General features: G+C 44.0%; 1 protein-coding gene across 35 annotated transcripts; it reads right to left on the bottom strand.

Moving 5' to 3' along the window:
* Nucleotides 1-18: 18 nt before the first annotated feature.
* PCBP2 (poly(rC) binding protein 2) lies at nucleotides 19-27,911 on the bottom strand. Of its 35 annotated transcripts, none has more exons than XM_050748932.1 (15): nucleotides 27,581-27,911; nucleotides 25,082-25,226; nucleotides 24,580-24,603; nucleotides 24,457-24,489; nucleotides 23,928-24,044; nucleotides 20,488-20,619; nucleotides 18,740-18,868; nucleotides 17,286-17,360; nucleotides 15,002-15,094; nucleotides 13,880-13,921; nucleotides 12,583-12,655; nucleotides 12,031-12,069; nucleotides 11,037-11,089; nucleotides 7,791-7,960; nucleotides 19-227 (listed from the first exon to the last, which is right to left on the bottom strand). In XM_050748932.1, the coding sequence occupies exons 2-15, from the start codon at nucleotides 25,148-25,150 to the stop codon at nucleotides 191-193; spliced, it is 1,086 nt and encodes a 361-aa protein (XP_050604889.1). In that variant the 5' UTR covers nucleotides 25,151-25,226; nucleotides 27,581-27,911; the 3' UTR covers nucleotides 19-190. The 35 variants fall into 35 exon arrangements, with proteins under 35 accessions (XP_050604889.1, XP_050604876.1, XP_050604874.1 ...); XM_050748919.1 differs by having other exon boundaries at nucleotides 11,037-11,092; nucleotides 27,581-27,703; XM_050748917.1 differs by lacking the exon at nucleotides 27,581-27,911 and adding an exon at nucleotides 26,982-27,272 and having other exon boundaries at nucleotides 11,037-11,092; nucleotides 17,286-17,373; nucleotides 18,741-18,868.
* Between the last annotated feature and the right edge of the window lie 65 nt (nucleotides 27,912-27,976).

The raw sequence follows: 27,976 nt of genomic DNA, 5'->3' as shown, positions 1-27,976 counted from the left end.
TCAACAGCTGAACAGAGAAAGGAATTAAAACGCTTTAATTAAAAAATCACGAGTGGATGATAAAGTGTGTAGAAACTGAAAATTTACAAACTATTTAAAACCTGGAATCGCTGACTGTTCAGAAACTACACAGATGGATCATGGGTGGTGGTGAACAGCAGAAAGGGATTATGGATGAATCTGCATTGTTCTAGCTGCTCCCCATGCCACCCGTCTCCGAGGAAAGCCTGTAACACAGAAACAAGAACTCAGTTAGTTTCCCCAGTGCCCAGCTGCACTTCATCTCTACCTGGTCCATGAAATGTGAAGAGTAAATAATCAGTGCTGGAGTACCAAGGGAGACATTTTAAGGTTTCTTAAATTTACCAGTACCATAATCCTTTAATCCTTGCAATCCAAGCACGTGGAGGTCTATCACCTCAGAACCGAGGGAAACAGCCCTTGGTTATCAAATGTCCCTCAAACTATATTTTTTTAGTTCCACCTCCATGGTGGGCTAACCAAGGAGCATACTTTCTGGAAACAGGCCCCTCTAAAGAGTGCTCACAATACACAGAAGCAATGTTTCTTTATTGCTGAGCTCACTTTGGCTCCTCCCAAACAGCTGACAAAATACCAGTTTAGGAAAGAAACAGTCATCTGAGAGTAGTCTCAAGGGTTTAATGCTGAGACAACTCAAGGCCTTTAAAGCCCTGAAGTTCTATCAATGTGTAGGGTATGAGGTAACACAGTTTTAAAGGTAAAGAGATGTTAAAAAGAGATGTAAAAATAATAATGGGTCAAGAATTATACTCAAAATTATTTATTTAAATTAATTGATTTATTTTTTGAGACAGAGTCTAGCTCTGTCACCCAGGCTAGAACGCAGTGAGTGATCTTGGCTCACTGCAACTTCCGCCCTCAAGCAATTGTCCTGCCTTAGCCTCCACCCGATAGCTGGGATTATAGACAGCCACCACCGCTCCCGGCTAGTAGAGACCAGGCTTCAACGTGTTGCCCAGGCTGGTCTCAAACTCCTGACCTCAGATGATCCACCTGCCTTGGCCTCCCAAAGTGTTGGGATTATTACAGGCGTGAGCCACTGCGCCTGGCCTTATTGTTTTTGTTTCTTTTGAGACCAAGTTTCACTCGTCACTCAGGCTGGAGTGCAATGGCGCAATCTCAACTCACTGCAACCTCCACCTCCCGTGTTCTACCGATTCTCCTGCCTCAGTCTCCTGAGTAGCTGTGATTCCAGGCAGCTGTCACCATGCCCAGCTAACTTTTGTATTTTCAGTAGAGACGGAGTTTCACCATGTTGGCCAGGCTGGTCTCAAACTTCTGATCTCAGGTGATCCACTTGTCTTGGCCTCCCAAAGTGCTAGGATTATAGGCGTGAGCCACCGCGCCCGGCCTTAAAAAGTTTTTTAAAAAGTTTTCAGGACTTAAAAGTAGCAGACAAAATAATTTGTTTTAACTCTGTAGCTCACTCTACAAGCTCCTAGATCTTGTCAAGCCATATCCTCCATCTAAACATACCTGGCTACAATGCCTTTCTGTTTCAAAGAGATGGTCATTTAAGGTCCTGGAATCCAATTTAGGGCTTTCAGGGAAAGGTATTCAAGTACTTGGTATGCTTCATTGGTAGGTAGGTAGGCAGGCAGCAAGACAGGCAGGCAGCTCTCATTTTGAATAGAACCAAATGTGTAAGACTTCATTTCAGTTCATGAAGTTATTTCATAAGATTTTAAATTGATTGGCATAAAATATTTGTGATATGTGGTCATGAAAACATGACTGGTAATTCACGATCTGTATCCCTTCCACAACAATGCAAAGCCAAAAGCTGGGTAGAAAAGCAAGGGCCAAAAAACTGAAAAGTCCTTCGACTACAAACTATTTATTTTTAGTCAGAAATGGTTTCTCCACCTCAGCATTAAGGGAATATTTAGTTCTTAAAAGGGGGGTAGACTAGTGCTATTTCAAAACACAATGATCTACCGAAAGGTAAACAATAGCCGTGAATTAAAGGGTTCAGTAAGAACTGAAGGTCTAAGGAAGGAACTGCTAGATACCATTAGACCTAGGACCTAAAAATTTAAGTTTATAAAAATTGGTGGTAGCACTCTGGCCCCACCAGAGCTCTAAAATAAATGTCCTGAATGTGTATCAAGCCCAAATAGGGATTTGCTGGAGTAGGGGAGGTGAGGCAAGGAGAAATGCTATGAAATACTGAGTCAGGTATTCTAGGATAGAAGACCACATGGGGGAGCTCTAAGCTTTAAAAAAAATTAAAACTGAGGTGTTTTGGAAGTACTGATGGCAGCTAGCCCCTTAAACATGTGGAATCCTTCCTTGGGGAATAGCCACTAGATTAAGAGGCTTTCCAATCAAGAACTACATGAACAAAACCAGGTCCCTGGGGGGAGATGGTATCAGCATGATTAAGGCCTAACTACAGAAGGAGAGAGCTTACCAAGGGAGAGACCACATAATAAAGGAGCAACTAAATAAAACTCTTAACTGGACAGGTTTGGCCATCTAATCCTTTATGCATACTTGGGAGCTGTAACACTTCTTCATAGGCCCAATCTGGGATGGAAGGGCCACAATAACATCAGAGAATGAGACAATATATTGGAATACTAACAGCTTTTTTTTTTGTCAGCCAATGGGGATGCTGGGAAAAAGTCATCAGGGGAAGTATCTCTACACTGAGTTCTCTAACGCCCTGGGAAGAGCATTATACTTTCAGCACTGTGGCAATGTGTACTCTGGTTGAATGGAAGGCTATCAGAGGCCTTATGCCACTATATAAGTATATTTGTGTTTTATGAGAGGCCTGTGCCCATCTTAGCATAAGAAAATGAACAAGGTTTCAGGGAGGTTAGTATGATATGAGTAAAAGTAAAGCTTAAGTTGTTAGTCCTGGCTAGTCACTCATAACCTACGAATTTAAATTATCTTAGGGCCTCTATTTTTTAATCTGTAAAATGAGGGGATCAATGCGTTACAGATTAGTTGATCCTTAAGGTTCCTTCCAAATCTAAGCATGTCACTTCCTACTTGTGATAGTGTTGGTGAGGAGGAGAAAGGATACAGCAAGGAATAGAAAAAAGGGTAAAGAAACTTGGTTAACAGAGTTGGTTTAGGATGAGTGGATGGCATCATGTCAAGTTGTGGATAATGTCACGCGTTGGCTGAGAGATACCCTAATGTCACAGAAAGAGGCATAATGGTAATTCAGAGGAATGCAGACAGAAGCTGCCTAATTTTATTAGACTTATCCGACTTTGCCCCTCCCCTTCATTCTGGGTAAAGAAGTACGTTCTCTTAATGTATGACTTGGAAGAGATCCCTCACGGTAACCATTCACCAGAGGAATCCTGGGATGAACACCTTGTTAGCCGCTGCTGGCAAGGTAAGGCCATCTGAGAAGTCAGACAAACTTCGTCATTAGTGAAGCTTGTTGCCAATTACAGAGGACCCTCAGGATCTAAACTGCTGCAGGCTTTTCTTTCTTTGTGGGAATATTGACAAAGGACTATAAAATTCACTTGGGATTCAGAAAGCCCATGTCAGTTATACAGGCTTCCTAGTTGAATAGCCACAGGTCACAAGCCCCCAACCCTTTACCCTTCACAGCACACAGTATACTAAGGTTCTTACTGCGCCAACTTTATTACAGCTAGAAACACAAATATGGCCAAGAAGGCGTGCTGATAGCTTCACCATTAAATAATTATTTAAAAAAAAAAAAGGTTAACGAAGCAGCTTTTATTAATTAACACAGAGCCTAACACATTGTTATATTGCAAGGCAGAATAAAGCTACAAAGAAGAGTAACAAACAAGAAAGAAGAGAAAACTGTGGCTCTAGATAAAGAATTCAAGTCAGACCCTGAAACAGGCACTCAGCTGAAATGGCCTAAACCTAAACAAGGGTTACCACTCCCCCCACCCCCACCCAGTTATCCCCCAAAGTAGTAAAAAGGAAAGGGTAACAAGCTCACAATAGTTTCATTCTCACCAATGTTAACAAAGGAAAACAAAATGAACCAAATAATACTGGAGGAGGTGCCTCAAGATATGCAATCAGTAGGGAGAGAATCTCTGTTTCTCGCCTTTCAGTTTGTTAGTTACACATGGTACGGCAGAGGTGGTGGTGGTGGTAGCTGAAGCCCCGGTACCCTTAGCAGCAGACACAACATTTAGAGCCAGGAGAGGGATGGGTTTCATGCCAAGCAGACTGGAGACACAAGGGGCGGTCGGAAGAGGGTTGGGGAGGCTGGAGGGTGCGTCGGAGGTCCCCGCTGTGGCGAGCGAGGGGGTGGTGGTGGAGGAGGAAGAAGAAGAAGGGGTGGAGGGTTGAGAGAGGTTGATGCTGAGGTGATCAGGGATCGTGACGGAGGCTGCCTGGGAGGAGGGTTTAGCGTTTTCTAAACTGTAACAGAGGAAAAAAGGAACAAAAAAAAAAGGGTGGGTGGAAGGGAAGACCACAAAAGGGAATAAGTACAGGACAAAAACTGCTTCAGTTATATCAGTAAGTGCCTCTGGTTGACAATTAGGAAGACCTAGTGTCAACTTGTGACAAGCTTTCTTTTAGCCTGTGTCCCACCCTCTAAATATGTATACTTCCATTCCACAGAGCTACTTAAAAACTGCTATGGGGAAGAAAAAGCTGACAGAGAAAAGAAAACATAGGGCACATACTTTCATGTGTCTGACACACTGACCCAACCCAGACGTTGAAGGAATGATTTCAGGTAGAAAAAAGACACTCATCAATCACCCAACAAGGAAGAAATGTTTCCTCTAATCAAATGTCAATTTCCCATTCTAACAGAAAATCAATTATCCCGTAATTACTTGTGAAGCTTTGAATATTTATAAAGCAGAATTTTAAAAAATCCTTCCAGCTGTAGTATTAAAGTCTGCTTATATTTCCACAGCAAATAAACCAATATTAGGGTAGAAAGAGACAAGAGTCCAAAGTAGGTCACTGACTAATTTCAAATTTCAAAGAATGTAGCGTTTTCAAAGAAAAATGCTGAGAACAGAAGTGTAGATAAGAACTAGGGAAACTTTTCTGGTGGGAGGCGGTATAAAAAGTTGTTTTTGACCGATCATACTTTTAATGTGGACCTTTCAGAAGCGGAAAAGAGAAACTCAAGTATCACCTAAAAATTCATACTTAAAAAGCAAAAATGCTGCTGCTTCTACTCCCAAAATAAGCTCCACAGAACAGTAAGGATATGTGTCTCCCAAATGCCTGTGTCTAAGCCAGAACCACATATATTTGGGAAATTTGCCTGGACAATTAAGCCCACAAGGCTAAGTCTTCAAGAGCAGAGAGGCTCCTCTTAAAACCTCATTTTGTTACCTATGTCCAAAGACAGCTGCAATCCATAAAGGAGAGGGAGGGATACAGAAGTCCACTAACTATATAAAAGGACCCAGACTGCCACCATGAAAAATCAAGAGACAGGAGAAAATGCCCAGAATCCAGTGAAATCCTTCTCACCTTAAAAAAATGAAACAAAACAAAACAAAACAAAAAAACCCTTTGACTTCTACATTTAAACTGCACCAAAGAATGGAAAGAATAAGCTTTGTGCATGCAGTCTTTGCTTTGGTGTTAGATGAAACTTTGACCCTAATCCAAGGCTTCGATGATACTCAATTGCTATTCAGTAACAATGATCCTGAAAAGAGTGACTCTACCAAGAGAATTCTGCTTCCTGAAATGTAGCCATTGACCTATTGCAGGGGCTACACAAGCAGGTGACATTTAAACAGTCACAATTTAAATTACATGAAGGGCAAGCCTACCGAAAGAACAAAACAAATTCCAGCTTTCAAAAACATGATTCTTGCCACTGAAAACCGAAAAATTCTTGCCCTCCAAAATCCTAATTACAAATACGAAAAGCCGGGCGCAGTGGCTCCCGCCTGTAATCCCAACACTCTGGAGGCCGAGGCGGGCAGATGATGAGGTCAAGAGATTGAGACCATCCTGGCCAACATGGTGAAACTCTATCTCTACTAAAAATACAAAAACTAGCTGGAAGTCGTGGTGCGTGCCTGTAGTCCCAGTTACTTGGGAGGCTGAGGCAGGAGAATCACTTGAACCCAGGAGGTAGAGGTTGCAGTGAGCCGAGACTGAGTCATTGCACTCCAGCCTGGTGACAGGGCAAGACTCTGTCTCAAAAAAAAAAAAAAAAAAAAAAAGAGGCCGGGCGTGGTGGCTCACGCCTGTAATCGCTGCACTTTGGGAAGCCGAGGCGGGCGGATCACGAGGTCAGGAGATCGAGACCATCCTGGCTAACACGGTGAAACCCTGTCTCTACTAAAATACAAAAAAAAAAATTAGCCGGGCACGGTGGTGGGCGCCTGTAGTCCCAGCTACTCGGGAGGCTGAGGCAGGAGAATGGCGCCAACGCGGGAGGCGGAGCTTACAGTGAGCCCAGATCACACCACTGCACTCCAGCCTGGGCGACAGAGTGAAGACTCCGCCTCAAAAAAAGAAAAAGAAAAAGAAAAACAATTCTTGTAATCCCAGCACTTGGGGAGGCAAATCACTTGAGGTCAGGAGTCAGAGACAAGCCTGACCAACATGGTGAAATCCTCTCTCTAAAAAAGAAAAAGACCTCTTTGCAAACAACCTTGGTGTAAAAGTCTACTACTACCATTTCATTCTCAACATAGAACCTAGTGTGCTTGGTGGATAGACAAGAAAACAAATCGAGGAATGGGAAAGCTTTTCTACACAGAGTAGCAGCACCTAAAGAAATGAAGAGACTTAAAGCAAGTGTCAGACTGCTACTGGGGAAATGGTATGTTCTTAGCTAGCACTAAATAACCATGGCATACAAACATGGTCAGTACAAGCACAACAATACAGACCTCATAGGAATTCCTTTCCCCTGTACTAGATTCAGGAACTCATGTAAAACTTTTATGACAAAGAAACCAAACACTTGTAAGAAAGGTAAATGATAACTAGACAACACTTCCCATTAAAACAGACCTAAGGGCTTCAGGGCTAACAATGCTTTAAAATATTAGTAAGCAATTAAGGGTGTGACTTCAGCACATGAGTTGAGAAAGCAAGTAATATAAATGACTGTAGGATCCCATTTGACTGTGAACAGTGTCCTCAAATTCTCAGAGTAGTAACATTACCTAGCCATGGGTAAGGGAAATAAAACCCTCAGGAAGCCATTAAGGGATGAGATTGGGGGAGGGGTGAGATAGAAAACACACTTCACACTTCCAAAACATTCCAATACCTGTGCTTCCCACATTCCCACAAGCTCTGAATAAAACACGTGTGCAATCTGAGAAAAATGGGTGTTTCCAGAACAAATGGTAATTGCTGCCTCCAAGAAACTGCCTTGTTGTCCTATTACTCCATTGTCATTACAATTAAGGGTGCTTTGGACTCCAAATCAAATCAGTGAAAGAAACAGTAGTCTATATGCTATGTAGAACAAGAGACCCACAATTGATTTTGAGAGTGCTCTAGCCAGAGAACTCGTATTATTGAAGACATGGGCCACTCTTTCCTCTTCCCATATCATCAAGTTAAATGCGGGCAATCTGTGCTCCCTATTCCCCAACCCCTTGCAAACTTATTGCAATTTGTTTACTTTTTCTGCTACACTCAAAGTAGGGCTACCAAAAAAAAAATTTTTTGGCCATCTTTACCCATTGCCCATATAATCCCACATTTAATAACATACTGCAGCTCTCCCTCACACACACATTACTGTGTTGGCATAAGTAAGACAAAAGGTAGGGCAATCTTACCTGACATTGATTAGATATTGAGCCAGGCTAATGCTGGCAGCAGATCCAGTGATGGTAACCTGCCTATCAGTAGATCCTTCCACTGGGTTCGCAATTTTGATCTGCGCCCCAGACATCTGACGGATCTCATTGATTTTGGCGCCTTGACGCCCGATTATGCAGCCAATCAACTTAAGGGAGAAAAACAAGGCACACCAAATTAGAGTTGCATGGCTAGGTCCAAGAATCCCACCCCTGCCCTCTAGCTCCTACAACTGTGGCCAGGCTGGAGTGCAGTGGTCTGATTTCACCTCACTGCAATCTCAGTCTCCTGGATTTGGGCAATTCTCCTGCCTCAGCAGGACTACAGGGACATGCCATCATGCCCAGCCTACTTTTGTATTTTAGTAGAGACGGGGTTTCACCATGTTGGCCAGGATGGTCTCGATCTCTTGGCCTTGTGATCCACCCGCCTCAGCCTCCCTAAGTGCTGGGATTACAGGTGTGAGCCACCGCGCCTGGCCTTTAAAAAAAAAAAAAAAAAAAAGAAACAGGGTCTCGCTATGTTGCTCAGGCTAGTCTCAAACTCCATGGTTGAAGCCATTTTCGAGCCTCAGCTTCTGTATCTCTGTACTCCCTGTACCTGGGATTACAGGTGTATACCGCCCTGCCCAACTTCATCCTATACCCTTTATCCATACACTTTTGATCAAAAAACTCTTTTTTTTTTTTTTTTTTTTTTTTTTTTTTTTTTGAGACGGAGTCATGCTCTGTCACCCAGGCTGGAGTGCAGTGGCCGGATCTCAGCTCACTGCAAGCTCCGCCTCCCGGGTACACGCCATTCTCCTGCCTCAGCCTCCCAAGTAGCTGGGACTACAGGCGCCCGCCACTTCGCCCGGCTAGTTTTTTGTATTTTTTAGTAGAGACGGGGTTTCACCGTGTTAGCCAGGATGGTCTCGATCTCCTGACCTCATGATCCGCCCGTCTCGGCCTCCCAAAGTGCTGGGATTACAGGCTTGAGCCACCGCGCCCGGCCGATCAAAAAACTCTTGACCCATTCTTCAGTCGGACCATGGTGAGAGCCAGTTCTGAGCCAACTTTAGGTCCAAGTATTAGCTGTTCATCATTTCTGTCCTCAGAGTATTAATTCCAAAGACAAAATAAACCAGAGCCAAAACAAGAATAAATTTAGACAGCTAGAAATAGATAAAGGTAGAAATACATTGTTTCTGGCAGCAAAGATGCTTAAAGTCATCCTGCCGTAATTACCACCTTGACAAGAATTCTGGCCAATTCCTAAGGTGATTTTGCCTTGGGAAAAGGTGGAGGAAAAAAAAAAAAGGTCAACATTTGCACTAATACTGTAAACAATATGACCTTGGATAGCACAGATCTAAAGTTCATGAACCACTACACTGTGGTGGGGGACAGTGACTCATGCCTGTAGGCTGAGGTGGGTCAATCACTTGCGCTCAGCAGTTTCACGGCGAAACTCCATCTTTACAAAAAAATACAAAAAAAAGCTAGCCAGGCATAGCGGCATGTACCTGTGGTCCCAGGTACTCAGGAGGCTGAGATGGGAGGATCTCTTAAGCCTGGAAATCCAAGGCTGCAGTGAGTCAGGATCATGCCTCTCTTGCTCCAGCCTGGGCAACAGAGGGAGACCCTGTGTCAAAAAAAAGAAAGCCACCACACCTTTTTTTTTTTCCTTTCTTGTTTTTTTTTTGAGACAGAGTCTTGCTCTGTTGCCCAGGCTGGAGTTCAGTGGCACGATCTCGGCTCACTACAACCTCTGCCTCCCGGGTTCAAGCGATTCTCCTGTCTCATCCTTCTGAGTAGTGGAATTACAGGTGTGTGCATGCCTGGCTAATTCCTGTACATTTAGTAGACACAGGGTTTCACCACGTTGGTCAGGCCTGTCTCCTGATCTCATGACCCACTTGCCTCGGCCTCCCAAAACTGCTGGGATTATAGGCATGAGCCACTGCACCCGGCCAAAAACCACTAAGGATAAGGCTTTAGCTTCTACAAAACAAAGGCAGGCTGGACGCAGTGGTTGACGCCTGTAATCCCAATGTAATCCCAATGCTTTGGGAGGCTGAAGGGGGGATCGCTGGAGGTCAGGAGTTCAAGATCAGCCTGACCAACATGGAGAAACCCCATCTCTAATTAAAAAAAAAATACAAAAATCAGCTGGACATGATGGCACACACCTGTAGTCCCAGCTACTCGGGAGGCTGAGGCAGGAGAATCACCTGAACCCAAGAGGCGGAGGTTGCAGTGAGCCAAGCCTGGGAAACAGAGCAAGAGCAAGACGCCGTCTTAAAAGAAAAAAAAAAGGCAGCAAATGGACAGGAATTTCTTTCCCTTTTTTTTTTTCTTGAGATGAGAGTTTCACTCTTGTTGCCCAGGCTGGAGTGCAACGGCACTATCTCGGCTCACCACATCCTCCACCTCCCAGGTTAAAGCGATTCTCCTACCTTAGCCTCCCAAATAGCCAGAATTACAGAGATGTGCCACCATGCCCAACTTTTTGCGTTTTTAGTAGAGATGGGTTTCTCCATGGTAGTCAGGCTGGTCTTGAACTTCCAAGCTCAGGTGATAAGCCCACCTCGGCCTCCCAAAGTGCTAGGATTACAGGCGTGAGCCACTGCGTCCAGCTAGGAATTTCTATTGTCAACAAAAAGTTACTGCTGTCTTGTCATACCTCACACAATAATTCTATCATAGCTGTCATCACAATTCTACATACTATAATCAACTTATTTTTGTATCTCAAAATTCCCATTTTCCATTCTTGGGGTATGAAGAACAAAAAAAAAATAAAGATAAAATTATAAAATTCCCAGTTTCTTTCCCTAGGGCTTAAAAGTAGCAGGACATGTAGGCCAAGTGCAGGGGCTCACGCCTGTAATCCCAGCACTTTGGGAGGCCACAACGGGCAGTTCACCTGAGCTCGGGAGTGCGAGACCAGCCTGACCAACATGGAGAAACCCCATCTCTACTAAAAATACAAAATTAGCCAGAGGTGGTGGCACATGCCTGTAATCCCAGCTACTCGGGAGACTGAGGCAGGAGAATCGTTTGAACCCAGAGACAGAGGTTACAGCGAGTAGATCACGCCATTGCACTCAAGCATGGGCAAGAAGAGTGAAACTCTGTCTCGGAAAAAAAAAAAAAAAGGGTAGCAGGACACTGCTGAAACGACATCTATTTCTTTAAAGTCAATTTTCTCATTTTCATCCTACACAACCTAACTACACTTACATCATTTGGAATGGTGAGTTCATGAGAAGTAGTCTGAGCAGATGCATCCAAACCTGCTAAAAGACAGAAGAGAGCAAGCAAATTCAATGCACAGCATTCAAAACCCCACTGACTTGCACATTAAACTAACAGAAGGAAATAAACTGGAAACCCAGCATCATTGGCTGTTGGGATTCATCACTAACTTGGAAGCCTCCAAAGAGGAAAGAGGGGGGAGAAGGGTGTAGAAATAATGCTCGAAAGGTTCTTCTGTACACTCAGAAGAGCTGATTTCATGCCATTTCCTGCAAAGCCCAGCCTATTAGGGACGGGGGATGGAAGCAAGGGCAAGGGAGTATGGTATCCTCAAAGAGGACCAATGTCTAAACAAGTCCTTCTGTACTTCTACCCCTATCCTGCTGTTGCGTTCCAAACTGCATCTCACCTGATGCTCACTAGCACCAGTGCCAATATTATGCCTGTTAATGGGTACCATGGACTTTTGGCACACATGCAGAGTTGTTTTAAATATACCTGTATCAGATTAAGGCCCTCCACCCCCTATCCTCCTAACCTAGACTGGAAGGTCAGATAGAATGAAATGGCAGTCAGGTGAGGGGACTTCATTTCTCCAGATTTAGTCCCTGTCTTTTGTTCAGTAATTTTGTTCTGGCTTTCATTTTGTTTTCCAAAGAAAAAGAAAGAAAAAAAAAAATCCCATCAGCAAATACCCATACCCATCTTTAACAACACCTGGACTGAACCAGGCCAGCTGGCTAATACTCAAGCTTAGTCCTGATCTCAACTATGGCTGCTGGTCTCATCATTTTTAGAAGGGGGTTGGCCAGATCCATCAAGGGACCCTCGGGGGCACCAGGCCCACCCCTTCGCTCTCTCAGCTCCTCTCTGCCATGTGCATGTTGCTGGTATGGTTCATGGGCAGTGAAACAAGACTCCCACCAGTTTATTAATATAACAGTAGAATACTACAGATTTTTTTTTTTTTAATCATTACCCCAATAGCCTTTCACCTCTGGAGAGCTGGATTCAATGCCTGTTAAGATACAAGTGAAAATGAGTTTGGTGGTCTCATCCTAACCCTATCGGACAAGTTATTCCTTATACAGAAAAGCCCCAAAAACAGAAATAAAACAAAAACAAAAACAAAAACAAAAAAACACTACACAATTTGGCACAAATGGATGGTCTCTACCCAAGCCTGTGAATTGCTGGTGGAGAGAAAGGGGGTGCTGATCAGATCAAGGGGGCAGCAGTCAGGATGGGCTCAAAGAAATATCAGCCTACCCTTTGCCTGACAAGCATCCCCAAACCTCACCCCCAAACCTTCCAGGGCTTTTTTTTTTTCTTTTAGAATAACTGACCCCAAATGAAAACCACGTTAACAAACACATTACCTCCTTGGGCTTAGCCATAGTAGACAGGCAAGTTTAAACCAGCAGGATGCTGGATAACGAAGTTTGTTTTAAACAGATGTCAAGCTGAGACCTTGGGACTGGCCTCTCTCTTGCACTACACCTTACAGAAATAAACACTGAGGTATCCATACCACTGAATCCGGTGTTGCCATGCGTCATGGGAAAATGAGACTGTTGCATTGCCAACTGGTGCAGCTTGGTCAACTGCAAGGAGGAAACAGGAGGTTGGCATTAGAAGATTTAAAAAAGCCAGGGCTCAAGCACATTCAAATTTGAAAATGCAGGTCCTGATCCCCAAAATTGACTCTACTACTCAAACTACAACAGAGGGTAGGGATGGGGCTTGCATCGCAATCCTGGGGATTGGCAGAATATGATGGGTAAGGGTTAGAAATAGAAAGGTGCCTGGAAGAATAGAATGAATGCCTTTTGGGTGTGCGAATAGAAAAGCAACAGCACTTGCCCAACGACCATCCCCTTGGGAGCTACTTAATGAAGGTAGTTTGCAGCCATTGCAACAGTTGCCGCAGGAACAAGCACAGACAGGCTAGGTAAACAAACTGTGCAGTGGTGCTAGGGAAAACACACCATGCAGGGTTTCATCAGTATTGGGGAGAGGGAAGGAGATGAGGGGGGCAGGGAGACTGCGAGGAGGAGAGGTGTAGAAACCGTACTGGGTTTAGTCCCATCACCGCCACCACTGACTACTACAGCTATTTTTATTCATCTATATAAACTGTCCTGTCATAAAATAATCCTTCTTCACATCTACTTCTCTCTCTCCTGGGGCCTACCACTAACCAAGACTGAAACTCAATTTCCCAAGCCTAATGCTCAGCACCTGGAAACGTTAGTAAGAATAAAAGTGCAGAAAAAAAATGCCCGAAGTCTAAATACCAGCACTTTTAAATAGGTTTTAGCAGCAAGAAAGGTTTGAGTTGAATTCTGAAATGTTCAGGTTCCTATCCTTCTCTGTGTAACATAAGCCCCTTCCCCATCCCTCCAAATACTTTTGATATTGTCATCTCAGATTGAGGAGTTCCCAAAGGCAAACCAAACCTCCCACTACCCTCATGGAAAAGAGAACTGCATGCAAGGAAGTACAGTCCCAATGTCAATTTAAACTGTGCCCTGAGATAACAAATCACAGTATACCACGGAACATTTCCCTTTTAGAACCAGGGTAATCTGAAACACAGGGGGAAAGGAGAAGCTAATATGCTGAATTTCAGGGGTTAAATGTTAAAAGGCAAACAAGGCATTACCCTGATTAAAGGGCTGAAATATGGGATTGACCTTGTGAAGAAAACAACTTAATATTGCAAATGCTGAAGACCCAACTCACTTCTGGCTACTTGGGAGAAAGGAGTGAGACAATTTTGGATGGGAGAGGGAGCTTTTCAAAACAGAAGTGAAAACAAAACTTACATCTGGCTGTGGAATGGCATACTGTCCTTGAATGGTATAGGCCTACAAAAGGAGGAAAACAGTTCCTATTAAAAACCAATCACGGACAGCCACCCAGTGGGGGAGAAAAAGACATTTCAACTAGCCAGGAAGCCAGAGTTGAACTACAGAATGGGGGAGGCCAGAGATTGAGGCAGTAGATGGAATCTCACAAATACAGTCAGACCCAAATTGGCCCTCTTTGAAACCTAAATATGACTTTGTTCCAGGGATCCTATAAAGATAGCCAAGTTCCCTGCAATCAAAGGCAAAATATACATAACTGTCTCTTAATGAAAATGTGGGAAGTGAGATTAGCAATGCCTCGATTGACCAAGCCCCACTCTTCCTCGCTGTATACAAGATAGCCTAGGAGGAATAATGATCTCTTCCCTCACCACCCCAACCCTTCTACCAATTGTGGTGATGTGGAAGATCTCTATCTGCACAAACCTACATGGCATGTTTTGAAACACTTCCCTTTCTCCAACTTATTTTTCTATCTGCCTAAAGACCTTAAGAACACTGGATGCTAGCTGAGTCCCTAACACTAGGGAGCTGATCACAGGTAAACAAAAACCACTGTGTTCTAATTCCTGTCTTCTCCCACCTCCCCTCCATACGCACTTGCAGCTCCCACTATGCCCTCCTCCCCCCACAACATAACCTCCCAAAAAGGGAGCTGGGTCTTCAGGGCAATGGGGTAGGGAACAGGAGGAAAGGAAAAGGGAACGGGGAGGGAGGGGAAGGAAGGAGTGGCTGGTTAACAGGATGTGAAGCTTCTCACATCACAGTGGCCAGTACCCCCAAAAGTACACCCAGGTGGGGGTGGAAGGAAGGTGAAAATGGGGTGGGAGGAGTGGGAGAGGGGAAGAGGGGTTGAACAAAAAAAAATTAAAAAAAAAAAAAAAAAAGTTGGTGTTACCATCTGGTGGGCTACGCGGCCTGGGTGAAATGAGGTTGGGGGGGTCAGTCCAGGTCCCCGTGGACAGGTGGTGTCCACAGCACCAAAAATCACCAGCGCCACTGGCCCCCCGTGTGTTGGCAGTCTCGGCTGAGGCGGAAGGATTGAGTGAGCCTTGGAGACTGAACATCCCCTCTCACCTCTAGAGGTGGTCCCTCCAGGTCAGGGTTGAGGCACATGGACGGGGTGGTGTGGGGAAAGCTCGCACTGTCGCTGCCTGTGCTGTACCTGTCCTGTGGATAAATAGAGGATTTCAGTCTCCAGGGCTGTCAATCCGGCACCTTGTCACCAGCATGAAATTCACACAAAAAAAGTTGTTTATTTTTTTCCTTTTTCCTTTAAAAAGGAGCTCAGACACAATTTGAAACGAGCTGTAATCAGTGAATTAAAAAAAAAAAAAGTTACCTAGTGGCAGATTTCACACTGCACAATTGGGCTATTTTCAGTAAGAATGAAGGGATGGGGCAACAGAGCTGACCCCAGCTCCTGGTCAGTGTGTGGGATTAAGTTGAACCCCTACAGAGCCCACTTTGCCACAAAGGAACAAAAGACACAGGTCCATCTGTGGACATGGTATATTTAAAAAGGCCTGTGGGAACGATCCATGATAGGGCCACTCATAGAAGAAACTGCAAGTTTTTAGACGGTGGTCCATCAACTAAATAAAGGGAAGGGAGGGAGGGAGGGAGGGTAGGGAAGCAAAGAGGTATGAAGGGGGAGGTGTGATGGGGAGGGGGAAAAAAAGGAAGTGAAGGAAGAATTTTAAGTACAGAGGACTGCTGCCACCCAGTATGGGACTCTATATTCCGAAGGGGGAGTGGGAGAATCCAGAAGAGCAGGAACCTGGAGTTCCTGGGAAGGAAAAACTAAGGCTAACCCCTTCTGGCTACACTGACTCTGGGTCTTTGCTTATCCTGCCCAACTCTAACTAGACTGAGCGCCCTTTGACCAAACCAGTTTGTACTTGTCTAAAAGTAAGGTACTAAACTGACTCCAGGTTAACACTGTGACATAACCGGCCTTCCTGTGAAAACTCTGGTAACTACACAACAAACTAAATCCCTAAAAACTTGTTCATTTTTATGCCAATTCAACAGAATGTGAATGAGATGGACTCCCAAGTTTATGCTTGCCCTCTAAATGGCTCCCAGATCAAACGCAAATAAGATGGAACTAGTTAACTAAATATGCTTATAACAGACCAACCCCAAGTGGGAAAAGGTTTTGAGCAATGCACTTGCTTAGGCAGCTACCAAAATCAGTCACTATTTCAACCTGAATTCCAATACAGTTGTCCCTAGGTTATCGGTGGGAGATTAGTCCTAGGATCCCCCCCATAGAAACAAATATCCATGGATACTCAAATCTTTTACATAAAATGGTGTAGTACTTGCATATAACCTAGGCATATCCTCCCATATAATCATCTCTACATTACTTATAATATCTAATACAATGTAAATGCTATGTAAATATTTGTTATACTGTATTGTTTAATGACAAGACAAAGCCTGTACATGTTCAGTACAGATGCAACCACCCATTTTTTTCCCTGAATACTTTTGATCTGAGGTAGGCTGAAGGTGGAACCCACAAAGGGCCGACTCTATTTTAAAACCTGACCTACCTACTCCTCAAATACAATCAGAGCATAGGACTAAGTCCTCATCAATGCTTCTGTCATAATAATCTAACTTCAGAATAGTCCATGTGCCAAAGATCAAGAGTTTAGGTTGATGAGGAAGGAGCAGAGAGAGGCCATGGTGGTGCTTTGGTGTTCTTACTCTAACACGAAATGTCACAGCACCACAGTCCAACACGCTCACCCCCTTCTATTCTTGCACACTGAACTCTTACCCCAGCTGATTTCAGTTATGCCATGTGGGTTCAAACCAGTGTTTATGAGGTTAAGAGCCTAGGGGACAACACACTGGAGTTTGGGAGTGAAGGGGTAGGAGTAGGGGAGGTGAGGTGGAGGGAAGGGGAAGTTTGTAGGACACTCAAATTCAGGACCCCCAAATTTTGAGACCACCATCCAGAATCTCCTTCAGAGGTCCGATTCTTTGCTACCTTTTATTTATTTAGACCTCTAAATATCACCCCACACACATAAAACATGGATGGGGTGGGGACAGGGAGAGAAGTAGAGACAGTAAGGCAATTCAACTCTTATATTCTAACCCAACCCACCTTAAGTAACCAAGTAAGTTACCTCTTCCGAGTGCCTACAAAACTTCCATTGCCTGCTAAAAATTAAGGCATTCAGCTTTCTCCAGTACAAAAAATAAAACTAAAAGCAGGTCAAACTATGGCCAGAGTATAGGTTTCAGCAAGCATGCAGAGTGGCTTGGTGTGATGCTGGCAAAGTTGACATTTCATATATAATCTCTGTTCATTCTAGCCCATCAATAAGAATTTTCTTACCTGACCACCTGCAAAGATGACCGGAGAGCTGGACGGCTTGGGCCGGTACGGGATGGTCACGCCCTTCGGGGGGGACTGGGAGAGAGTCAGAGGGGAAAAAAACAAAAAGAGATAAGGTTTCAAAGCTGCTTCAGCTGTGTGGCTTTAGCTCACACAGGTCAGTTAAATTAAAAACTATTTCCATCCCTTTACCTACCAAATTGTCTCTGGCTAGATCTAATCTCAAATCATCTACTAAACGTTATTTGCCTTTAATGCAGTAAGTCCAAGGACTACACAATTGAAACTAATTTTCATCAAGGGAGATGTCCATGTAATAATCTTCGGCACTATTTCCAAAATTTTAGATAAATTTAATGAACATGAAAAACTGCTGAACACATACATTTTAGTTGGTAATTTTTAGCATCTCACAATTTTTTTTGGCCTGAATAGGAAATAAAGCCAAAATTGGAAGTAAAATACTCAAGTGTTATGTCCAGAGTAATACAGACACTATCTATAAATAGTTCAAAGGCCCAATCAAGGTTTTTCTAATCTCTACTTGAAAATCCAGTTTCCAGGCCGGGTGCATCGGCTCATGCTAGTAATCCCAGTACTCTGGAAGGCTGAGGCGGGTGGATGGCTTGAGCTCAGGAGTTCAAGACCAGCCTGGGCAACATGACAAAATCCCATCTCTACAAAAAATTAAAAAAATTAGCCAGGTGTGGTGGCGCATGCCTGTAGACCAAGCTACTGGGGAGACAGGTGAGAGAATCGCTTAAGCCTGGTAGGCAGAGTTTACAGTGAGCCAATATCGCGCCACTGCACTCCAGCCTGGGTGACAGAGTGAACCCATCACACACACACACACACACGCACACACAATAAAAAAAGAAAGAAAAAATTCCAGTTTCATTTCTCACCAATGAAACCGACTCCGTATCACAAATCTGAAAAGGCTTAATTTTCCTGAATTTTGCTAGTCTTTTAATAGAATAATAGTATATAATGAGGACCTCATTAGTCATTCGAAAACATCATCATACATACGTTTTTCTACTCTTTATAACACTTTGAATACCCTCCTACAAAGTGACAAGTTATTAAAGAACATGTCCAATTTCCATGTAACCAAAATACAGCAATTCAAAATGTAATAACTCAGCTACTCAGGAACCCAAATACATCTGTGGCCCCCTCAGTCCATGCAGTGCATCTTCCCCCTCTGACTCTGGTACACAACTGCTGTGAACCAAAGATCACTGCTGCTTAGCAGTTTCTATTTTTGCTCACAGACCATAAGAAAAGTCAAAGCTAGGGGAAGGAAAATATGAACTCAGGGAACCTTTTACCCCCACCCCCACTGGAAGCCTTAACAGCTTCACTTAATTCTAGTCTTACTAAATATAGATCAGTCCCTCTGTCCCCAGAATGGCCCTCCCCCCATTCTCAGCATGAGCCTGAGGGCTTACCTCCAACATGACCACGCAGATCTGTTTGACACACTCAATGATGGATTGCGGAATGCCAGCAATAGTGATGGCCCGCTCAGTTGAGTTGGGTAGCATATCCCCTGCCACCTGGACCTGAGCCCCTGTACTCTTTGGAGTAAAAAGAAATTCAAAATCAGAGAAAAACAGCTCATGCTTTTCCAATTCCTCCCAACAGCAATTTCAGAGTCTAAAACTCTAATGGATATCCATCCATTTCCAATCTTCCCTTTTTGTTCTTTGTCCCACTCTTCCCTTATTCCACATAGAACTGTTTAACAAATTAGAGTTAAAAATAAATTAGCCACTGAAAGACAAGAATAAGCCTCAATAACAGCCTAAATTTAACCTACTCTCAAGCAAAAGGTCCTTCTAAATAGTTTCCTCTCAACTAATGATAGTTTCTCTGGGCAAAGCAAAAGCCCCACCAAGTATCACCCACCTTTCATTATCTTACTGAATAAATATTTACATCAAGGCCATTCATGTGCCAGGTACCAGGATAAGTGCTTGGAATACAGCAATTAGCAAAATGAAGATCTCTGTTGTCATGCCATGTACAATACACTCCCAAAAACTCAAGCAGCCATTCAAGTTTCATTCCAACACATTCAGTAACATCTAAATACAATTAAAATCTTCCACAATTCAATGTAACTTCCACAGTTAAACAGGAAGTAGGGGCCATGCACGGTGGCTCACACCTGTAATCCGAGCACTTTGGGAGACCAAGGCAGTCAAATCACTGAGGCTCAGGAGTTGGAGACCAGCCTGAGCAAAACAGTGAGACCCGTCTCCATAAAAAATAAAAATAAAAAAATTTAAAAAATTAGCCGGGCATTGTGGAGTAGGCCTATGGTCACAGCTACTCAGGAAGCTTGAGGTAGGAGGGTCACATGAGCCTAGGAAGTCGAGGCTGCAGTAAGCCATGATCATGATTATGCGCTGCACTTCATCCTGTGTGACAGTGAGACCCCCGTCTCAAAAAAAAAAAAAAGTAGAATTACATCTATTTCCCAATACATCTTCCTATTTTTCTCCTTGCTGTTTATAAGCCTGGTCAAGAAAAATGACATTGTAGGCAAGCAGGTGTGCTGGCTCAAGCCTGTAGTATCAACACTGGGAGACTGAGGTGGGTGGATTGCTCGAGCTCAGGAGTTCGAAACCAGTCTGGGCCACATGGCAAACCACCTTTTCTACAAAAAAATACAGAAATCTGGATGTGGTGGCAGGAGCCTGCAGTCCCAGCTCCTCAGGAGGCTGAGATGGGAGGATCACCTGAGGCTGGGAAGGTCGTTGTTTTCCTGCAGTGAGCCATGACTGCACCACTGCACTCCAGCCTGGGGAGACAGAGTGAGACCACGTAAAAAATAATAATAATAAAAATTAAAATTAAAAAATAGAAAAACTGTTGCTACTACTGCAAACTCATCCCTTGAGACATGAAAAAGAACTATGTAGCCTCATGGAAAAGTTGCCAAAAAAGAAAAAAAATGTTATATGTAATAGTTGGAAATTCTGATTAACTTTCTCATGTTCTGATTTACAATTTATGAATTATGCAAAATAATTATATTGCAAGATAGTTTTCAGTACAATCACATTGTAATCCTCTAGAACTGTTAATTCAACAAAAATTTTCATCTCACTGCTAACTTTTCCTAGCCATACAAAGAGTCAATTTGGAACAAATACTTAACATTTCTAAAAGGAGCACAAAAGTCACTAACCTCTCGTATTTCCTTGATCTTGCAACCACCTTTTCCAATGAGAGAGCCACACTGACTTGCAGGGACCACCAGCCTCAGGGTGACCGGGGGTCTACTGGCAGCTGTGCTATTGGTCATAGAGCTGCTTATGTCCTACAGAAAGAAAGAACACCAGGATAAGCAGATCCCTGGAAACCAATAACTGCCAGTAAAGAACCACTTACCCTTGATCTCGTAAGGACTTGTGAGGTCATAACCCACCGTAGACAAAAGTTCCAATACCATGCCCCTCTCAAACTATTTCTGATGTACCGATAAAAGCTCTTGAAAAAATTCCTCAGAATTAGCCATAAATATATTTTCCTTCACCCTGAAGAAATGTACTTGGTAGGGATAAAAGTGATAATCTATTTTGCAGTTACATTGGCCAGGCAATGGGGGAAAAAGGTGATATCAAAATTAAATCAAATACTGCCAGGCATGGTAGTTCATGCTTGTGATCCCAGCACTTTGAGAAGCTGAAGCAGGTGGATCATTTCAGGTCAGTGAGTTCAAGACCAGCCTGGCCAACAGTGAGACCCCATCTCTACTAAAAATACAAAAATTAGCCGAGCATGGTGGCTGGTACCTGTAATCCCAGCTACTCAGGAGGCTGACACAGGAGAATCACTTGAACCCAGGAAGCAAAGTTGCAGTGAGCCAAGATTGTGCCACTGCACTCTAGCCTAGGCAACACAGTGAGAATATCTCAAAAAAAATAAATAAATAAATTTAAATCAAATCAAATATTAAGAAAAAATATAAAACAGGCCAGGCACAGTGGCTCACACTGGTAATCCCAGCACTTTGGAAGGCCGAGGTGGGCGGATCACCTGAGGTCAGCAGTTCAAGACCAGCGTGGCCAACATGGTGAATGCCCGTCTCTACAAAAATACAAAAACTAGCTGGGTGTGGTGGCATGCACCTGTAGTCCAGGCTACTCAGGAGACTGAGGCAGGAGAATTGAATTCAGGAGGAAGAGGCTGCTGTGAGCTGAGAATACACCACTGCACTCCAGACTGAGCAACAGAATCAGACTCCATTTCAAAACAAAACAAAAAACAAAAAAGGTAGATATAAAACAATACAACCCTACTTACACCAACTCTACCCTGTTAGAAAACTAAAAACAGGCAGGGCACAGTGGTTCACACCTGAAATCCCAGCACTTCGGGAGGTCAAGGCAGGTGGATCACCTGAGGTCAGGAGTCTGAGACCAGCCTGGCCAACACGGTGAAGCCCCATCTCTACTAAAAATACAAAAATTAGCCGGGCATAGTGGTGAGCGCCTGTAATCCCAGCTACTCGGGAGGCTGAGGCAGGAGAATTGCTTGAACCCAGGAGTCGGAGGTTGCAATGAGCCGGAAACACGCCATTGCACTCCAGCCTGGGTGACGAGGAAACTCCATCTCAACAAAACAAAATAAACAAACCCGTAGATTTGACTGTATTAGTTCAAAGCCTATACTCTTTCCCATAAACACATGCTGCATCCAAAAAGTCATGGTTTTAATCTAGTTAAATTTAGCCTTCTGAAGATTAAGTGGTTTAAATATCACTTACTAGCCTAATCTCTAGGCTGATAACTAAAGACCTGGAAACTGCTTAAGCAGTTAAGACCTCTAAAGACAAGGACATGTTTATTCCTTGGTTAAGAAATAAACAGTTCATATTCTAGCTTACAATTTTTTTTTTTTTTTTTTTTTAAATAAAATAAAGGCCTGGCCTGGTGGCTAGTGCCTGTAATCCCAGCACTTTGGGAGGCTGAGACAGGAGGATTGCTTGAGCCCAGGAGTTCAAGATGAGCCTGGGCAACACGGGAAGACTCAGTCTCTACAAAACCCATGAAAACTAGCCAGACATGGTGGTTTGTGCCTGTGGTCCCAGCTACTGGGGAGGCTTAGGTGGGATGACTACTTGAGTACAGGAAATTGAGGCTGCAATGAGCCAAGGTAACACAACTGTACTTCAGCCTGGGTAACAGAGCAAGACCCTGTCTCAAAAAACAAAAAAAATAGTTCATGCTGGGCATGGTGGCTCACCTCTGTGATCCCAACACTTTGGGAGGCGAGACAGGAGGACCACTTGAGGCCAGGAGTTTGAGACCAGCCTGGGAAACATAACAAGCCCCCATCTCTACAAGAAAAGGTTTTTAAAAAGTTATCCAGGCAGGGTGGCATGCACCTGTAGGCCCAGTTACTCAGGCACCTAAGGCAGAAGGATCACTTGAGCCTGGGAGGATGCAGTGAGCTACAGGTATACCACTGCACTCTAGCCTGGATGACAAGAGCACAACTCTGCCTAAAAAGAAAAAATAAATAAATAAATACTATGATGTATAAAAAAGAACTAGTTCAAATTTATTCTTGAACTTGAACAAGAATTAAAACGTGTTTTTTAAACCATGAGTTCTGGACTTCTAGAACTTCTAGTTCTGGACCCTGGGGGTCAAAAGATAACATTTCTAATCTTGGCAAGGATAAGATGTCAGGCACCGTTTAAGTACCAACCACCAAGGAAGCAGCACTCCTCTGCCTTACTGCATTACTGCAGAAGGGGGAGAGAGAGGGACTGAATACAAGACCCAGGAGAATAGCTCAGCCTCTGAAGGTTGGCGGGGGAAAAACTTCCTCTTGATAAAACCTCTGCTGTTGAGCATTTCAATTCTGATAACCTAGATCTCTTCCCAACAAGTGTAATTTTGACACAGTGTTAGCAGATTGACTTTTTAACCTAAGAGCAACTTTTTGATACAATGTTAACAGATTGACTTTTTAACCTAAGAGCATCAGGATTGCAAGATTGTTTGTGTTTATAACATCAGGTAAACCGTATCAGTTGGGTATATACTCAAGCCTTTTACCAAAGCAATGGCATACTTTCAACAGATGCTTTTCATGCAAATTATTTACATTAAGTCCGTGGCAAAACTCAAACTGTTTTGATGATTCAAGTGACTTTTTTTTTTTGAGATGGAGTCTCGCTCTGTTGCCCAGACTGGAGTGCAGTGGTGCAATCTCGGCTCACCACAACCTCCACCTCCTGGGTTCAAGTGTTTCTCCTATCTCAGCCTCCCGAGTAGCTGGGATTTCAGGCGCACACCACCATGCCTGGCTAATTTTTGTATTTTCAGTAGAGACGAGGTTTCACTATGTTGGTCTCTTAACTCCTGACCTCGTGATGTGCCTGCCTCAGCCTCCCAAAAGTGCTGGGATTACAGGCACAAGCCACCGCGCCCAGCCTCAAATGACTCTTTTTTACCTACAAATGGTTGAATTTTGTGGCAGGCTACAGGAAGCTAAGGACCCATTTACGGAGTCTCATGGTCCAGTTTGTCCTTAAATTTAAAAAGCTCTTAGAAAATCAACAAGCTCTCTGGAAGCACTTAAAAACGAAGAATGAGGGAGTGGGAGACAACAAACCTCTTCCAGTTTGTCAATGATCATAGCAAAGGCTTTGAAGATGGCATTAGTGGGTCCAGCCAAAGTGATAATTCTCTCAGGACAATTCCCTTCTGAGATGTTGATACGTGCACCACTCTAGATAGGAAACAAGAGCCAAAAGAAGTTAAAGAGACAATAAGATCTGAGTATGTACAGGATCTACAGTCCCTTGTAAAAGGGACAAGGAACTGCCAATGTACACGATCCTGATGCAACGCAAAGTCAGCATCATTCCAACACTGCTGCTCCATGTCTATCCTCAAATATAGCCTAGAGCAGCTGCCTTAAGTCTTGAACGAATTCTATGACTTGTCAAAACCACACTTCCCGAATAGGGAAAAAAAAAAATACACTTCCCAGATTGTCATTACAAATAACCAGGCTGGAAAAAAATACGTATTTCCCTTATTGAGACTTTCCTCCCTAATTTCTGAAAAAGAATTTTCACTTGTTTTAAAGGTTTTGTTACTTCCCAAAGTTAACAATCTCAAAGTCTTTCATAACTTACCTCCTCGCGCATCTTCTTAACTGATTCTCCTTTCTGTAAAGGAAAAGTCAAGCATGAGCTCCAACTGCTATTTCAATCCAGAACAACTAAATGGTAATTAAAGTTGAAATGAAATTATCTTACCTTTCCGATGATACTGCCAACTTCCTGCAATGCAGAAAACTAACATCAGTAAGAGGAAATCCCAAAGTATTTCTTTTTAAAAATATATTTTATTTTTCCTTTCTCTACATGTTCTAATGAAGTGTTCATCACGAAAACGAATTTTAACTGTCCAGCTGACAGACTGCTATCTATGCTAATTATTACCCCAAAGGAATGGAAAGATTTGAAGATTTATTGGGGGGAGTAGACTTACTATAAGCAACCTCCATGAGAAAAACCTTACCATCCAGGTATGAGACAGTTTTTGGCTCCAGCCTCTAATTAAGCCTTTCCTGCTCAGTGGAGCTTCCTAGTCAAGTCTGTCCATTTTCCCACTACACTCACATCTACTCCATTAGGGAAATGTGCTAAAGCCAGATGCCCCACAGTGCTAATCTGATGAGCTCCAAGATGCATGTCTGTTCTTCCTGGCCCCTCCCCTAGCAGTTACTATGACCCAATTTCCCAAGCTGGAGCATACCTTTCCATGCATAAGTAGCCGGATGGTGAGAGTGACATTTAATCCACCTTCAATCACACCGGTGTCCATGTCGAGCAGTGTTCTGGGGAGCTGGACTTTTGAGTGGTCAAGTCTTTGGTCACTGGTAGGGAGTGAAAGCCAAAAACTAAAATGCAAACATGACCAAAATCAGAGGAGTAAAACAACAGGATTATTATTTCCCAAATTATTTTCACTTTATCAATATTTTCTACTTTACATTTTTCCTTAAATGACAGTATGTCAGACTTATATACACACCAAGCACAACTGCATGACAAAATATACAGTTCAAGTTCTGTTACAGAGTATAGAAGGCAATTTTCCAGTTCCTCTCATTAATGATAGGGTTTCCGCTGACTCTCGGGATGAAGAAGGTTCCTTCAATTGGCAATGGTTCTAAGGGAACTGCTGAACGTGCACCACTTGTCCTTCAGCAGAAAAAGCTTCAAAGAATTCAGAAACACCTGGAAATTATGAGAGCAAACTTCCAACTAACTACAGTGAGGGCAAATGACCTTTTGTCTCCCCACTGGGGAGCAGTTTAAGTTGAAAACTAGAGAGAACACATGTAAATTTTCTTCGTAGTAGCAACTTCTAGATAACGAAATTGAGATATATCCCACATTATAAATTTCAAATGCTGATGGCTAACACCAAATGATTTCTAAAAGATTTAGATCAACATCCTCACTGAAAAGACATTATCTGAGATGACTTCCATGCGGGCTGGGGTTCCATATTCCCCTTTAGAAAATGACTCAATACATTAAGTACACTTGAGTCCTTTTCTCCTATTCCTCCTTCCAACTCGTTACTCAGATTTGAGATGTCTTCCTTGCTTTTGTGTCTACCATCCAGTTTTTATTTCAAGTCTGTTAAATCTTAAATTTCCTTCCAAAGAAAACCACCAAAATAAAACTGGCATTCCTAAAATTTTATTTTTGTTTTTAGGAACAACAGCAGTGTACCTTTCCTATACAGGATGGCCCTTTTCCCACCTATGAAACAATTCCTAATATTGTTCCTAACATTTCTGCTTTAGAATAACTAGTTACGTGTAGAAAGAAAATTTGGTTTTGGGTATGCCTTTGCCTTCAATACTTTCTTTAGCACCTAATCGTGACAGCTTTAAAAAGGACGTCTCCCAAGTTGTAGAATGTCCCCAATGACATTTTAAGTATCCATCCTTTTAAAACTCAACATGTCATCTCTCTCCTCCCACAGCTAGATTCCCTCCTTCACAAAACCAGTCACTGTGTTAACTTTCCTCTAACACAAAGCCCATACCCTAAATATCTTAGGTGCTTAAGTGGCTGTCACACCATTCTGTATATGGCAAACTGTCCTCTGGCTACTCCAAGAATGTAAGTGATTATATAAGTGCATCCCCAAAGCACATCATTTCCCCTTTTTCAGAATACAATTAATTGCTAGCAAAATCCCAGAATTCAATACTTTTCACTCAAGGAAAAATAGTGCTTGGTGGGGGAAGAAGCGTTAGGTCTGTAAGAATGACTTTCTTTTTTTAATAAGGTATGGTAAAAATCTGGCAGTTTAATTCCTTATCCCCTTGCAGATATAATAAGAAGCCCTTTACAAATACCACAATAACGCAACTTCGAAAAGGCAAAAAAAAAAAAAAAAAACCGAGGAAACCTATTTGAAGCCATTTCTCGAGGTAAAGTACAAAGATGCATTTTTAACTCCAAACCATCTAAACAACTCAAGAAATCTGTCAAATTTCCCTCCTGACTAGGTCAAGATAAATGTACCCCATTCCAGCAATCCAGCTGCTAATACTGCTGTCCAATACCCCTTCCATAAATAGCTCGGTCTGGGTTTACACCGGCAGGCATTTTGTAATTTAAAAATTCGTTACCCGGAGAAACGTCCTGATTAACTCGGCAACTGGGAGCCCGTCTACCCTTTCTTCAACTCCGCAGCCCACTCTCCCCTCGGTCATCCAAGCATTTTCCACTTAAGAAAAAAAGCCCCCCCTTCCCTTGACTAGAAGAGGGGGGAAAAATAAACGGTTCGGTCGGGGGGGGGCGCTGCGATACAGGGGGAGGGGCCGGACTAGTAGCGCCTCCTCGTGTGGCTGCGCCAGCGCCTGACCCCCGCGGGGAGCCGCGCTCACCCGCCCGACCAGCAAGCCGGCCATCGCCTCCCCCAACCCCCCACAACCAACAAATCCACCGCCGCCCCCCCTACCGCGCGCGCGCCCTCCCTGACTCCTGCGCAGCCGCCACCGGGAAAAGGCGGGGGGAGGGGGGAAATAGGCCTTGCGCGAGGCCTACTAGGCCGCGCCAGAGCCACGGCCTCGCGTGAATGACCGGCCAGGCACAGTGAGGTGGTAAGCGCTCACGCGGGACTACGCGAGACCGGGGCTCGTGACTAGGACCCGAGCCGGCTAAGAAAGAAGACGAAAGTGGAAATGGTAGCCATAGTTGGGGGCGCAGGGGAAATTTTTAGGCTTACCTGCAGGCGCGAGGCGACTGAGGGGAAAAGGGGAGCGGGCGGGAAGGGGAAGGGCGGGAGGCCGGGGGCGGAACAATAGGGGCGGGCGGGAAGGCGAGGGGGGCCCCGCGGGCGGGCGGAGGAGGAAGGGGGGGGTGGAGGAGGAGGAGGAGGAAGGGGGAAAGAGACCCCGGGGCGGGTGGAGGGCGGCGGAGGGCGGGCGGGCGGGCGGAGGGCGGGCGGGCGGGAGAGGGCGCAGGCTGCGGCTGCTCCGGCTGCTGCCTCTGCTGGTCTGGGAGGGGGACGGGGCGGAGCGGCCTGCTTTCAACCCCGCGCACCCTTCGACCCCGGAAGCGCTAACCGCCCCGGGGGCCGGCGAGGCGATTGCGTCGTCCAAACCTTCCCCACGCAATGCAG

Source organism: Macaca thibetana, chromosome 11 (assembly GCF_024542745.1).
Source record: "Macaca thibetana thibetana isolate TM-01 chromosome 11, ASM2454274v1, whole genome shotgun sequence".
Taxonomy (NCBI): Eukaryota; Metazoa; Chordata; class Mammalia; order Primates; family Cercopithecidae; genus Macaca; species Macaca thibetana.
The sequence above is the reverse complement of the archived record's forward strand: the minus strand, read 5'-3'. Positions and strand labels throughout refer to the sequence as shown.